This window comes from Mixophyes fleayi, chromosome 4 (genome assembly GCF_038048845.1).
Source record: "Mixophyes fleayi isolate aMixFle1 chromosome 4, aMixFle1.hap1, whole genome shotgun sequence".
NCBI lineage: Eukaryota > Metazoa > Chordata > Amphibia > Anura > Limnodynastidae > Mixophyes > Mixophyes fleayi.
The window spans coordinates 221901442-221915741 of NC_134405.1; the positions used below are offsets into that span (position 1 = coordinate 221901442).

General features: G+C 39.8%; 1 protein-coding gene across 4 annotated transcripts in view; it reads left to right on the top strand.

Moving 5' to 3' along the window:
• LRRIQ1 (leucine rich repeats and IQ motif containing 1) overlaps positions 1-14300 on the top strand; it is a 145223-nt gene that overhangs the window by 39062 nt on the left and 91861 nt on the right. For all 4 annotated transcript variants that reach the window (XR_012691364.1, XR_012691363.1, XM_075209368.1 and 1 more), the window contains exons 11-13: positions 2818-2945; positions 6365-6438; positions 6526-6619. Coding sequence is in view for 2 of the 4 variants with exons in the window: in XM_075209368.1 (XP_075065469.1) it covers positions 2818-2945; positions 6365-6438; positions 6526-6619 (296 nt within the window). In the remaining 2 variants the exon portion in view is untranslated. The remainder of the gene's footprint in view (positions 1-2817; positions 2946-6364; positions 6439-6525; positions 6620-14300) is intronic.

The following is a 14300-nucleotide window of genomic DNA, read 5'->3' on the forward strand; positions in this document are numbered from 1 at the left end:
TTGTAGGAGCAGGGCTATGGTTGTAGGAGCAGGACTACAGTTTTCCAATTCCTGTATGGCACCATCTATATTTCTCCTTGTACACTGCTATCACATTAAGAAAAAATCTTAGAATTGTAAACACATTTTATGCCATTTGTCTTAGGGCAATAAATATTCCTTTTTTCAGGTTCCTTTCTATGTATGTCTTGTAGGGACATATATTTGTACTCTTAAATCTGTTTTTATTGTGAATAAAACACATACCATAAACCTGTAGCAACCAATCGGATATTAACATTCATTATTCTGCCTGCACTAAATTGCTAAAACTGATTTCCAATTAGTTACCATGTGTTGTAGGGCACCATTGCGCTTTGTATCATGCTATTATAAAAATACCTATATACATTTTTTATATTTCATTGTTTATATATGAAAATGGCAATTTCATAAAATCCTTCTAGTAATCTGTGTATTTGGTTTTCCAAATCAGGTTCTTTTTTTGTTTTTAGTGAATATAGACGAGACATAGACCTTATAACTGACAAGAAGGCCTATTCTTGTGCTGTTAGAAGACCCAGGAATGAATCTGCTTAATGGATTAATGACAGTCTCTTCCCTAATAGATTAACTGTATGGAATGTCAGTGTGTAACAGGGAAAAGCTGTCTTGCATTCATGTCAATAAAAAATAATGACCCTCCTTTCCCCATCTTTACAAAATATTGGGACCTTGCCCAACCCAATGCTTTGAGATCTGTTGTTCATAGACTTTGCGCATACTTCATATGATGTCTCATAATATTATTCTCCTGCTCTCTTTTGCAATTTCAGTTTTTGATGTAGTGAGGAACAAGGACACGCCAATGGGGAGGTGTTTGCTGAAATGTACTTTAAAATATATCAAAAGTTTTATTGTGAGCATCTTTGATAGTCCCTTTCAGTTTGGAAACTCACCCTTTATATAAATAATGTGTTTTCCTGTATTGAGTCTAATGTATATTTACTTAAGTTCTGTAATCTGCAGCATTGTGGAATATGTTGCTGGGTTTTTTTAAACACATGATGCACAATGATTGTTAAATCAACATGTGTGTGCTGTCCTTGCTTGGATTAAATCTATTTGCTAGTCTCTTTCTAAATATAGTCAGATGAGACATGGCAAAGGAATGTGGATTCACCTTATTTCCTGACAAAAAGTTCCCCACACTCAGAGGGGCATATTCAATTAGGATTCCGGTCCGCGGTAACGCGCGTTACCGCGGAAAAGTACGCACTATTGGCGGTAATACGGTACCACAATAACGTGGATCTTCGTACGCAACCCTATGGGCTGCGAACGAAAATCCGCGTTATTGCGGTACCGTGGCTCGTTCTGGCGCGATCCCGTGGACCGGAATCGTAATTGAATATGAGTGAATTATCACTATGTATATATATATATATGCTCACAAACACTAAAATTATGCAATCTAACCCAAAAGATCTTTCAAAAATGTGTTTTTTGTTTTTTTTTGAGTAGTTAGATATAGATAAATATATCAAATACGTAAACCTCAAGCACTTATACCACATACATCTAGCGGCCTGGTCAAGTCTATGAAGTACCACCACATCCAAAATAACTATATTTAATTGTAAATAAAGTCTCTAAATATTTATCATTAGAAAGTCTAAGTGCAAACACAGTTTCTGAGTAATAGTAATGGCATAGAAGAATTTCTGGAGGAGATTAATTCACAGTGGCTTAGTGGTTAGCACTTCTGCCATGAGTTCGATTCCCGACTATGGCCTTATCTGTGTGGAGTTTGTATGTTCTCCCTGTGTTTGCGTGGGTTTCCTCCGGGTGCTCCGGTTTCCTCCCACAATCCAAAAACATACTGGTAGGTTAATTGGCTGCTATCAAAATTCACCCTAGTCTCTCTCTCGGTCTGTGTGTGTGTCTGTGTATGTTAGGGAATTTAGTCTGTGTCTCTCTGTCTGTCTGTCTCCTGCTCTGTCTGTCTGTCTATGTCTGTGTGTGAGTGTGTGTCTATATTAGGGAATTTAGACTGTAAGCTCCAATGGGGCAGGGACTGATGTCAATGAGTTCTCTGTACAGCGCTGCGTAATTAGTGGCGCTATATAAATGATGATGATGATAGCTTCCAACATTTAGATTCCCGAAAGTGAGACAAAATAAGCCCATCCCTGTTCTTCAAACTCCACCCACAAATCTGCATATTTGTGCAAAACTCCACCCACTTTCCCATTAAGCCTTTTCCTGTTTGCGGCCCACAAATTGGGAAGTTCCTCCAAAATCAGGACAGTTCGGTGGTATGATAGATCTTCCCCCCTACTGTTGCACTAACTTGACATAAGCCATTTCAAGACATGTAGTAAATCCACCAAGATGTCAGGAATCCTTTTCTTTGGTCTGTGTTTCTCCAGACACTGGATAATGCACCTCTCTATTCACCGTTCTGTGCCATAATCCAATGAGATGGGTGACAGAGGTCAGCTCTGCTCCGTTTTTGAGCAGCACTGTGCTTCATGCAATAACTTATATTACATATGTCGCCACTCTGCTCAAAATTGCAGTGGGGCACTATTTTTGTTAGCACATAGATATTTAAAAGCTGCTGAATTGCTTACTCTCATGTTGAATTCAACATTCTAGAATGCTCAGCACCCACAGCTATGCAAATCTCTCTTTCTTGCTCGCACTCTCTCGCGCGCTCTCACGCTCTGCAAGGGTTCTCAAATGTTGAATAGGCTCCTCAAAATGGCCAGTTGTTTATCCGACTCTTCAGGATCATTATGTTGATTATAATCAACATTTCTGTTGTGTTTTCAGATTCCAAAACTGGATAATCATGTGCTCTTAAAAGAAATATATTTGGATGATAACAACATAAATACATTGAAAGCGATGTCATCATATTGGTTACCCTTGTTGCAGGTTTTTTCAGTATCTCAGAACAGGTAAAATTCATTTAAATTTTATATTAGCATCCTGAATATGTTTATGTGTGTTGCAGAATATAATATTTCCTTCGATTTTAGAAGCATTATGTTATATTTTATCACATAGCGGTCAAATCAACATAGCAAATCTGTATGGTGGGTGCTTTTGGGAGAAGTTGATCGCGTTAATATAGAACAAAAAGCTATTTTACACAGGCCGAGTGGAGGTTAGGCATAAGAGGAGTTTGGTGTTGGACAGTGGATCATTGGTTCTACAACCAAGATAAGAAGCATGCTTCCATTTTCTATATTAACTTCTTCCACTCCACCCACAACCAAATAAAGCTGGTTTGTTTTTATACTTCCACATACATAGGTACACACTGCCATTTTATATTTTCATGGTCTTTCTTGCATTTGTTATACAGTTTTTAGCTACCTTTTTAATTGGGTTTGAAATACACATAACCAGCAAAAGTTCTGTTTTGCTCTCTGTGACAGTACAGTCAGTGAGAGTTGTTTGTGGCAGGCTTTCCTTTCTGAAGTAAAGCCCATCAAAGTGGAGGTGCTACGAGCTGGGGTATGTGCTTCACCCCAAATCCAGCCCAAAGAGGGCTCCCTGTCCATTGGACAGCTCCCCAGTATGCCCTTTGTCACGGGCACTAGGAGTCTTGCCCAGGATTTCACCAGATGACTGGGCTTACCAGAATAGTGAAGTTCACACAACGGTCCTCTGGTAGCAGGGTGACTAGCGGAACATATAACACAGCAGATGGAGAGAGAATGCCAATAAATAATAGGAAAGTCAGTGACTTGCAGCAATCTTTGGTCAATGAATCAGCGACTAGCTGATATAGTGGAAAGGTAGATTTGAACACGGAGATCAGGATGGACGTGAGTAGATGCAGGGAGGTAGCAGGGAAGTCAGTGGTCTGCGTACAGCAAGTTGTACCACTGCTTATGGTGAAGAGACTTGTCCAGGTGCAGGTAGGTAGCGGGGAAGTCAGTGGTCTGCGTATAGCAAGTTGTACCACTGCTTATGGTGAGAAGACTTGTCCAGGTGCAGGTAGGTAGCGGGGAAGTCAGTGGTCTGCGTATAGCAAGTTGTACCACTGCTTATGGTGAGAAGACTTGTCCAGGTGCAGGTAGGTAGCGGGGAAGTCAGTGGTCTGCGTATAGCAAGTTGTACCACTGCTTAATAGGTGAGGATGTGTACAAGTGTTGATGAGTGGAAGCATACAAAGATAATAGGATGCAGACACTGATAGCATAGAGGAACTTGATCCCAATAGGTATGCAGCGTATCCAACAAAGTCTATATAACGGTATGTGTGGCGCTACTTGGTAGAGACTTGCTCAGCACAGATATGCAGGCCAATAATGGATAGTCAATCACAGTTATGCATATAACGACTGAGTAGTACGGTAATTCCAAACCGGTATGCAGCGTAACAATAACAGTCTATAGCGGGTATGGATACCGCTGTTGAGCGTGGAAACTTGTCCTAGCGGATATGCAGAGTAAACGTAGAAAGTCAATAACAGATAGGCATACCGCTATTCAGTAGAACAGTCTGTCCACAGGGAGATGCAGGAACTGCAGAGACGCTGGATGGCAAAGACGAGTGTAGGAACCACAGGTGAGTAGATCCGGTAATCAGAGTCCAGCTGAGGACACAGGCAGGAAATAGGAGACTGTAGCAGGTATGGAAACCAGCGATGAGTAGCACAGGGAATACACAGGAACTGAAGACACTAGTAGTACACAGGAGATAGTAGCGGGTATGGAAACCAGCGATGAGTAGATCAGGAATCAGCAGGAAACTGAAGACACTAGTAGAACACAGGGAACACCTTCAGAGACTCACAGGGAATGAGACTCCAAGATCAGGCAATGAGGTAATGCACACAGGTGCCTTAAATAGGGAGTTGCCTGATCAATCAATTTGGATTAAAAGCAACAGTCACAAGAGTTCTTGGGAGCTGCGCATGCGCAGACCATCAGGATGGCGGACGGCCGCGGTTCAGGATAGGTGCCGGCAGGAAGGCTAGTGAGCCACGCACCAGCGCAGAGGCACTCACGGTCCGGTGAGTGACACCCTTCTTTACTTAGCGGAAACAGCCCTAGCAATAAAAGGTGCTGCCTGACCAAAAACACCTTACTGTGGGAAAGCTGCTGAAAATGTCCTCCATGAACTCCTATACAGAGCGTAGGATCATTGAATCTGCCTACGACTCCGGATTGTCATTGCCATTTTGAGACCTTCATCATTCAGCACTAGTCAATTCGGGACCTTTCATCATTGTTCGGCTTATTGCTGAGAATGGATGGCCTCCAGAGCCCTCCCTGATCAGAATGGGGGACGGTAGAGAGGTGTGATGTTGGATGCAGCTCCACCTCCTCCCTATACATAGGATAGACACTTCTGCACAGCAGTTAGTATGAGCTGCAGCAGCAACTTAGCAACCTATAAATATTAAAAACATTTTAAAAAAACAAAACGTTAAACCTTAAGTGTCTGCCCTAGGTAGTGCTAGGCCTTAGTTTAAAACTGGTGTATCGTTGGTGAGGGGTTATAGAGGGGAGACTGTGTAATTGTTAACCCCAAAATACCCAGCTCCTGCACAAGCTTATACCCATGGTGTCAATGTTCCCCAATAAATAGAAAGAGAAATCTGATTTAATGTAAATACAAAAGCCTATTATCACATTTGTACCCTGTGTTAATTAATTTAACGTTTTTCTTTGTGTTCTCCAACAATATTGATTGTTTAACATTTTTTTTATGTATGACGCAGTGTTACAATTTTACATTTTTATATTTTTAATCACATTTGTTTATCTGTGCATTATATTCCCCTATAATAGTGTGCCTACACTCAACTATGAAACTTTAAATATATTTTTTGAGACTGCAGACTAACAGATGACTGAGATTCCTTATTATTCAGTGTTTAAAGGACTGGTAGCATGAAAATATTAGGAAACATCAGCATTTTGAAAACCTGTTTCTTTAAGTATTTAATAATACATTTAATCATGCTTCTAACTGTTAATGGCAGTATGCACAGGAATATTTGATAGTTTCAAATGAATGATAAGTGACATCTGTGTCACAAACAAACCAGTTTCGTAAGATGATGACCAGGGCCTAATTATCCAATAGGGCTGACTAGGCATCTTAGGGCTCTAGACTTTAGGGCGGGGGTGTGCAAAATAGTGACAGGGAGGGGTATAAACTGAAATCCGTTTTAAAATATACTAGAATAGTTGTTCTCCAAACAAAAAAGAAAACCTAGCGTTAGTCTGCAGTTTATCTTCTACAGTATACAGTGGATTGTAATTATTGTAACAACAAGTACTGTCTAGTAACATAATAAATAGATCATATTAAAATATTAGATTATAATAAAGAATATTATTTTCACCATTGTAGCCTGACCCATCTTGCACCATTTAATACCTTTGTTTCACTGGAAGAACTGGACATAAGTAACAACTGCTTATCAGGTAAGTTAAGGATTCACTGTGTGTATTTTAATTTTTCTTACTATTTATACTGTGTTACTGTGTTTAGAGTTATGTTTATACTTTCAGAGTTACAGACTGTTACACCGTGGCTGGAAGGTTGTGTGAGTTTAAGCAGACTGTCGGTAAACAAGAATCCATTTCTCCAAGAAGCTAACTGGAGGTGAGATGAAGTTACTGCTTTGACAGATGTTTTACGACATTGTTGAGCAAAACACTGACGTGGTCTCTGTACCTTGAAAGTACACTTCATGTAGTCTCCCAGAGAGTCCCACACATGATGCTTAGTAAACAGAAACATATTCGTTCCCAGGTAGTATTATCCATAAAGCATAAAATCATAGACTTTTTGGGGATTGTTTTTTTTTTTTGCTTTTTAAATTTTATTTTATATTGACCTAAATGAAAGTAAAATATTACAAAATTCTAGGACAAAAACATCTATATAACTCGTAGATTTCTCATCTTACATCGCCACTGCTTTTTAGATATTGCCTGCTTCAAAGTCACAAGAAGAATAGCCATAGTCTTCTAGTACATTTGTGCATTTATTTGTTTCACATTTAAACAGCAGACATCACTAAAATCAACCGCTTTATTATGTTCTCAGTATATACTGGTCAACCAGCAGATGTCAGCACAGTCCTTCCTCTTTTCTATTGAACTACAGCAGCTATCCCTTACTGGTTTTCATATTAAACCAGCAGAGGGCACCGGAATGTCTCTTGATGTTTGTGTAGATTGTGATAGCTTTCTAATGTAATCTTTATTGTTATTATTAATAATACTATTATTGATTGTAATACTTAAGATTTGTCAAGTGTAAACAACTTTCACAACTCTTTAAAAGTTTTTGTTGCTGTTTTGAATTAGATTTTATAGCAACAGACTTTCTCATATATGAATAATGACTGAGGTTTAAAGGCACAGACTGTTTTGTCTTCTATTTATTAAAACTTAAATTGCACTCCAGAGAATTTTATTATTTTACTTACTGTTACCCCCTTTTAATTTTAACCCAATGAACAGGATGCTTGAGCTACAAGCTTACAATAGCAGATCTTAAGCCAAGATGTCCATAGTAATTGGACTGTAGTGTGGCCACTGCTGTGTTTCGATTTGCTGTGATGCATGCTCCATAGGGACCATGAATTGTTTATATTCTGTCCAGCTTTTAATGGCTATCGTTGGTGACAGATTTGCTGTATAATCAGGTTGATGCACCGACGGTATTAACGCTGAACATTCAAGAGCTGACAATGTCCTGCACATAGTACAAAATACAGATTCAAATATTAGTTTGGGTTACTGACCTTCTTTTGTCACAATACAAATCTTTTTCAGTTGCCATAAACAGCTGAATAATAATGTGTAATACAACGTTAAGAAATTGCAACAATTGATACTAGTACTGATTAAAACTATAATAAATGATGGTTACTTCACTTACACTGTACCTGTCAGTCACTTTTAAAAAAAAAATCTAACTTTACTAGTGTGGTATACTTAAAGTGTTATGCCAACTGAGTTTGCTTTGCATTATAAATGCCAGTGAAACCACATGTCAAGCACAAAGTCGTTTGCGGTTATTGAATGCGGTAGTGAATGGAGCAGACAGTGTTCAGAAAAATGCTAAGCTTTTAAATGTAAGTAACAATGCAAGTGGTTATTGGGTTCTTGGAAACAATGGTTTACATTTTCAAACCTATATCCATGTGTTGTGCTAAAACACTAGTGCATTGCATGAAAATAAGGTCGGTAGGTATGAGGCCTTTGGGTGGCATTACACTGACACTTTGAAAATATTAGTTCTGTTCTATCTAGAAAGGCAATAGAGTCTATAGTGCTCAAATTGCTCCATGTTGGCACATTAAAGTAAATAGAGAACGCTCATCCTCTGTCACACGGAAGCTGTATTACATGATTCCTGAATGTAGTTGACCCCTGTGTGAATGAGCATTCACAATTCAATTCAGTGTGTAAGCACAAGTGATTTGAGCGCCATAAGTACTATTACTTTTCTAGCTTGATAAGTGCTAACGTTCAAAGCGCCAGCGTGACCACCATTAAATTTAATTACTATGTATACAATATATGTACTATACCACGGTGGGACACACTGTACTGTGTTAATTACTCTGTTTTGTACATTAACCACATTCAGACCCACGTCTGTTTCAGCCCATACGACCAGACCAATTTCTGCATTTTCTAAGTCACCCTCACTCTAGCTATGTAAATTTTAGGAGGTAGTCCCTTTTGGTGGCATATTTGGATAAACTTTTTTCTTTCATTTGAATACTCTAGGGAAAAAGGAGCAAACATATGGGAAATAAAGCACGTAGTCATCCCCACAAATTTAATGCTAAGGTTATGATTTGCCCATCTTGCATCTAGTAAACATAATGAACCTGAGTCATTCAGAGCAAACTATAAAAAATGAGTAACTTTGCACCTGGGGAAAACCATATTGCATTGGAGGTGGAGGTAAATTTAAAATGTGGCGTCAGATTTATAATTGGGGTAGGGCATGTCCTAGATCAACTTTAAATTTCAGTGTAAAAATAAAGCTATCAAGTATTTGTGTGCTAGATGACAAAATAGCTAGTATTTAACTTATGTGCAAAACAAAGAACTAATTTGCACCCCTTGCATTGTAACATGGTTTGTCCCGCAGATCATTTATTCCTTCTTGTTAGCCTTACTTTCCTTAATGAATCAGGCCAGATATTTCATACTTACCAACTTTAGAAAGTTTGTTTCCGGGAGCCTGCCGTGATGGGGGTGGGGCTCGAAAATGTGCGTCATTTTGGACCCGCCCCCATGATGTAATGACGCAAATGCGTAATTTGACAGCTGGGGACGGAGCCAAACGCCGCGATTCCCGGTGAATCGGGACCTAATTCTGCCCACTTCACTAGGGAGTGGGCACTTCCTAGTGAAGTGGGAAGATCTGGGACACTCTCCCGGGAGTCTGTGAGACTCTCGCAAAATGCGAGAGTCTCCCGGACATTCCGGGAGAGATGGCAAGTAAGAGATATTTGTATTTCATTACATTAATGTAAGAGAGTGCAATTCTGAATGTTATATGCAAATGGTATGCTTGTGAGGTTTTTGTGTCTTTACTGTACTTATTTGTATGTATACCCTTGGTGGAGATTAATGTTTTTTTTTAATTTATTTTTTTACTTGTAATACAATCAGCATGTCTACATGCTAAAACATTATATTAGATGTCAGTGACATCTAAACTACTGCTAAAGCATGATTATACATGCTTTAGCAATAGGGGCAAACTGTAAAGAAACTATTTAAGTCTTGTTAGATATGGTACAGTAAAACACCAAAATTAGTAAAAACCAGATCTTAAGGCAAAACTATTTCCAACAGAGCCCTTTCATCATAAATAAATACAGTAGTTAATATTAGTAGACACTAAAAATCCTCTAATTAATACTCATTCTGCCTAGTTAAAAACAGTATTAACTGAAATCTCACTGTGAAGACTAGATGTTAACTTAGAGTAGTTGTCATTAGGGGTAAATAATTTAGAAAAAGAGTATTAATCCAAACATTAGTACAACATTATTCATTTATTGCAACTGTGGCTGGATCACTTCAAAATAACTTGTTGTTTAAATATATTTAATTATTAGCACAGTGCACTAATTTATATCATTGCAAATGTACTGATTTTATTATATTGTGTTGTATTTCTGTATAGGAAATGCATTGATTTCTGAGGAATTGATTTGTAATTTTGAAGACAGTATGTCATGATTTGGTTTTGTAACTTTGCTAGAGGAAACCCCAATTAGGCTAATTATATCTTTTTCATCACAAAAGTGACAAAAACCTGCTTAGCATGAAAGCCCAGCAAGAGGTTGTTACCTGTTGTCATGTCTTGTTAAAGAGAGGGGAACCTGTCTGAACAATATAAAATCAGGATAGAAGTATTATGGTATAACACATTATTGTAAATTTTGTTAAAGCTTAATTTGTGTTGGCTCTATGGTTAAAGGCTATACTACATCAATATGGTAATTATTGAATGTGATTTATCAGTCTATGCGGAGCTATTTAGGATCAGGGGACGGTGTTGCCCCCTGCTAATAGTTGTCAGAATCTGTATAAAAAGGAGCTCTGTTTGACCATGTACCATCATACCATCTGTAACTTCTGGAAAGATCGTTAGTACCACAAACTGGCGTGTAACTTTCCTTATTAGGACACTTGAGCTAATAAAATATCACTGCTTCAGGATCCTGCTTTGATGCCTACTTACTGCTGTAATTCCTGTGACCTGCATATTAGACCAATCTAATCCGTTATCCGCCTGTTCTGAGGATGGGACCCAACCATCCAGTACCAAAGCTATGTCCGTTACCTTGCAGCTCTGGCCAGTGTGATACCTCTAAATTCAATGGGAGGATGTGTTGCATCAGAAATCAATTGCATTCTCTTGGTTGTTTTGTCAAAATTTTCATGGGTTTTCTGGCTGAAGAAATCTTTGACTGTGTAACAGCTAGAATTCCTGCTGCTTTTGCCCCTCAAAACATGCTGCCATGCTGCTTTTGCTCCCCCCTTGATTCCGTTCCTTCACTTACCTTTTCTATCGGCGTCTTTCTTCTCTTCTTGCCGACTCTTCTCTGCGCTGCTCCTCACCGAACGTCGGCGCGATGACGTCACGCCTGACGTTCGGTTCGGACGGAGCATTGAGGAGGAGTGCCGACGTCGCAGACAGTTGAGGTTTTTTTTGGGTTTTTTTTTAAAGGGTCTGCTCTCCCCACCAATGAAGAGGGTGTACTTAGTCTCTAGTCACCGGTTCGCCAAACCGATCCTAAAATTAGGTATCGGTTCTGGCGAACCGGTGAGAACCAGCTGAATCCCACCTCTGCTTATAGGGCTGTGTATAAATATTCCTTATTTTAACCTCTGGTGTTCAAGGCAGATCAGCGTCTGCCCAGGCCTGCTTATTGGTGGATGGCCACTATCCAGGAACCAGCCACTTTATCAAATGTGCCATGGATCAGCCTGAGCTGATCTGTTCCCTTCTCCGTACATCCCCCGATGCTCCATATATATGCAAAGCTCCTAATCGTTATAATGGAGTGACAACTGCTCCCCTGAGACAATTCTGTGCTCTTACACTACATTGATTCCTGATAAATGTGCTGGTGGATAATGTAAGTCAATCTAAATTCTTACATCACCATACTACAAATCTAAAATAACAATATGCTCTCTGTTTTGGATGGTCGTCACTTGGATGCTCTTTGTATTTTATGATAGTAATTGGTATGCTCTCTGTATTGTATGGCAATCACTTAGATACACTCTGTAATGGATGGCAGTCACTTGCATACTCTCTGTAATGAATGGCAGTCACTTGGATGCTCTGTGTATTGTATGGCGGTCACTTGGATGCTCTGTGTATTGTATGGCGGTCACTTGGATGCTCTGTGTATTGTATGGCGGTCACTTGGACCTATTCCTCACCTCTACCAGATGGTTCGTAAAAATTTAATTATCGGGCTACAAAATGCCATTCTACCCACTTTACACAACCACAGATATGTGGACAAGCGGAACTGGGAAAACTAAAGATTATATGACTGTGACAGCCCACTGGGTTGGTGGTTCGTCTTCACCAGCTGGAACAGCAGCAGTGTGTACCCAAGTACGTCACATTTGTCCAAGGCAGGTTACTCTGTGTATCACCGGCTTCACTAAGAAGCGTACAGCTGACAATCTGTTACAAAAACTAAGGGATGTCATTGCAACATGGCTTATCCCACTTGGACTCTCCTCAGGATATGTTATTTCTGATAACGTCACCAATATTGTGAGAGCATTACAGCTGGTTGAATTCCATTACATTCCCTGTTTTGCTCACTCAATAAACTTGGTGGTGCAGAACTTTTTAAAAAATTACAGGGACGAGCAGGAGATGCTGTCTGTGGCCCGTAAAATATCTGGACATTTCTGGTATTCAGCAACAGCATGTAGGAGATTGCAGCAGCTACAAGAGCAATTTAATTTGCCCTGCCACAAACTGAAGCAAGAGGTGGTGACAAGGTGGAATTCCACTCTGTATATGCTTCTGTGGATGGAGCAACAGCGAAAAGCCACGCTTACTCCACAAGCCATGACATTGGGAAAGGAGGGGAATGTATTTTACTCAATGGCATTGGAGAATACTTTCCATGTTGTGCAACTTGCTGAAACCATTCGAAGTAGTCACCTGTGAAGTGAGTTCTGACACTGCTAGCTTGAGTCAAGTAATTCCCTTAATTAGGCTTTTGGAAAAGCAGCTTGAGAAACTGAAGGATGAGATTAAACAAAGCAAATATGCTAAGTATGTCGGACTTGTAGATCAAGTACTTTATTCGCTTCGTCAGGATCCAAGAATTATCAAAATCTTGAAATCGGATCACTGCATTTTGGCGACTGTGCTTGATCCTCGGTTTAAGATCTATGTCTTCTCTTTGTTTCCCACTGACCCAGATCTGAAGAGATGCAAGGAGCTCCTGGTGAGCAAGATGACAGCTTAAGTGTTACGGCGTCTCCTACTTCAGTTTCTCACTCCACTGCTGTTAGGAAAAAACTTAGCTTTCCCAAGAGACAAGGGATGGTGCAGATGACTCAGCACAACATTTTGACATCTGGTCTAAAAGAATTGACCAGAAAATATGACGCCTTTGCTGTAACTCCACCTGATCCTACTATCAACATCCAAAGGATGGTAAAGGACTATTTTAACGGCAGCATAGAAATAGACACATCAGACAGTCCCTTTACATACTGGGAGGAAAAAAAGGGAATTTGGAGACCCATGTACCAACTCGCTTTGCACTGCCTAAGCTGCCCACCTTCCAGTGTGTACTTGGAAAGAGTTTTCAGCACAGCCGGGAACCTTGTCAGCAATAGGCGTAGGAGGCTACTTCCTCAAAATGTGGAAAAGATGATGTTCATAAAAATGAACTTCAATTTCCATGAGGAAGGCCTTTCTCGCCAATTACATCAAAATACTGAGACTTTTGCAATGGTGGATAAATTAATAATGTGTGAGGATGAGGCTGAGGCTGATAACTTCATGTCACAGTAGAGTTCATTAACAGCACTGTTACCTTAGGTGCCTTAAGCAATTTGTTAGCTTGTTTTGTGGGAGCCCATACAAACCAAGCACTTCAGCCACAAGGAGTGCCACTTTTGTGGCTGAAACGCTTGGTTTGTTAAAGTATGCATGTCCTTTTTAAGATCCAACATGTGGGTGGGAGGGCCCAAGGACAATTCCATCTTCCACCACTTTTCCTTTCATATATTGTTGTGTGCTTAGCAAAAATCTTAGACACCCATTGATGATGCAGATGACTCGGTACAACATTTTGACATCTGGGGATAAATGTATGAAGCTCCGGGTTCTTCAACACCCGCGAGTTCGGCGTCTTCAGCGCTTAAATTTAAAGCGGCGCTGCCTTGTAAAGGGAAACTTCCCTTTACAAGGCAGCGCCGCTTTAAATTTAAGCGCTGAAGACGCCGAACTCGCGGGTGTTGAAGAACCCAGAGCTTTATACATTTACCCCCTGGTCTTGTCTACTGTAAAATAATTGATCAGAATTAGTGACACCTCTGCTGTAAGTCCACCTGATCCTACTATCAACTAAAAATAATTATTCACCATTCTTTGGATGTTGATAAATTTTTTGAACGGTATAAAGACAACAGTTTTATTAACAAAGAACAACGTTGCTTGCAGAAGTAATGTAAGCATGGATGTCTAAATAGACTTATATATCCCATAGATTGTAAGCTTGCGAGCAGGGCCTTCTCACCTCTTTGTC